This window comes from Protobothrops mucrosquamatus, unplaced genomic scaffold (genome assembly GCF_001527695.2).
Source record: "Protobothrops mucrosquamatus isolate PMUCROS unplaced genomic scaffold, P.Mucros_1.0 scaffold3133, whole genome shotgun sequence".
NCBI classification, from domain to species: Eukaryota; Metazoa; Chordata; class Lepidosauria; order Squamata; family Viperidae; genus Protobothrops; species Protobothrops mucrosquamatus.
Genome location: NW_015389134.1, coordinates 1 through 1412, shown reverse-complemented (window position 1 = coordinate 1412; position 1412 = coordinate 1). Strand labels below are relative to the sequence as shown.

General features: G+C 50.8%; 1 protein-coding gene across 1 annotated transcript in view; it reads left to right on the top strand.

Annotated features, from left to right (window-relative positions):
- LOC107297076 (neurogenic locus notch homolog protein 1-like) overlaps positions 1-1105 on the top strand; it is a gene marked incomplete at both ends in the record, with an annotated part of 83538 nt that extends 82433 nt beyond the window's left edge. Inside the window, one exon of the mRNA XM_015826434.1 lies at positions 848-1105. Within this exon, the coding sequence (XP_015681920.1) occupies positions 848-1105 (258 nt within the window). The remainder of the gene's footprint in view (positions 1-847) is intronic.
- Between the last annotated feature and the right edge of the window lie 307 nt (positions 1106-1412).

Genomic DNA, 1412 nt, shown 5'->3' with positions numbered 1-1412 from the left:
CCAGCTCGCAGGACTGGCCTAGGGTAATTTTTAGAGGGGTTTTAATCAATATTTTAAATTGGACAATCTTTAATATTTCTTTTAATTAATTTTAAACCTGTATTGTTATTTATGTATTTTAATTGATTGTCAGCCGCCCTGAGTCCTACGAGGAGAAGGGCGGGATATAAATCTAAATAATAAATAAATAAATAAATAAGGCACTGGTTGCCAGTGGCCCTCCGGGTGCGCTTTAAGGTGTTAGTTACCACCTTTAAAGCGCTTCATGGCATAGGACCCGGTTACCTCCGAGACCGCCTTCTGCCGCAGATTCCCTCCCATAGACCGGTACGCTCTCACAGAGTGGGTCTCCTCAGGGTGCCGTCGGCCAAGCAATGTCGGCTGGCGACCCCCAGGGGGAGGGCCTTCTCTGTGGGTGCCCCTACCCTCTGGAATGAACTACCCCCCGAGATTCGGATAATTCCGGATCTCCTTACCTTCCGTCGCGCCCTCAAGACATGGCTCTTTCAGCAAGCGGACCTGACCTAGGGTGGATTTTATATTGGGTTTTTTAGGAATTTGGAAGACACAACTTTAAAATTCGGTTTAATTCGGTTTTAAGGGGGGGATTGTATATATGCTTTGGTTTTAAATATGTTGTGCGCCGCCCTGAGTCCCGCAGGGAGAAGGGCGGCATATAAATTAAATTAAATAAAAATAAAAAAATAAATAAATCCCTCTGCTCTTCCAAAATAGGGAGGCTGAGAGTTGGTTTTCTGGGGGGGTGGTGGGAGACTGTAAGCCTTGAGATTGAAGCAATGCATAATTAAATAAATGGGAAGGGCACTGACTGGCTCCCCCCCCCCAGGCGTCCACTGTGAGATCAACATTGACGACTGCAGCCCGGCCACAGACCCACAGACCCTGACCCCAAAGTGTTTCAACCAAGGGAAGTGCGTGGACAAGGTGGGGGGCTACAGCTGCATCTGCCTGCCGGGCTTTGTTGGGGAGCGCTGCGAGGGGGACGTCAACGAGTGCCTCTCGAACCCCTGCGACCAGCGGGGGACCCAGAACTGCGTGCAGCGAGTCAATGACTACAAGTGTGAATGCCGCCCGGGCTACACGGGTGAGTGCGCAGAGGGGGATCTCGGAAGCCTGGAAGTGGACCAGAAAGTTGGGGTCTGGACAGGAGGGCAGCATCTTCCCTCCCCTACGCCTCCCTCCCTCCCTTCCTCCCTTCCTTCCTTCCTCCCTTCCTTCCTCCCTTCCTTCCTTCCTCCCTTCCTTCCGTGGGTGGTTGCATGCTCAGTGCAAAAGCCTGGTCTTTCTTTCTTTCTTTCTTTCTTTCTTTCTTTCTTTCTTTCTTTCTTTCTTCCCTTCCCTTCCCTTCCCTTCCCTTCCCTTCTTTCCTCCCTCTCTTGTCTCCCTCTCCT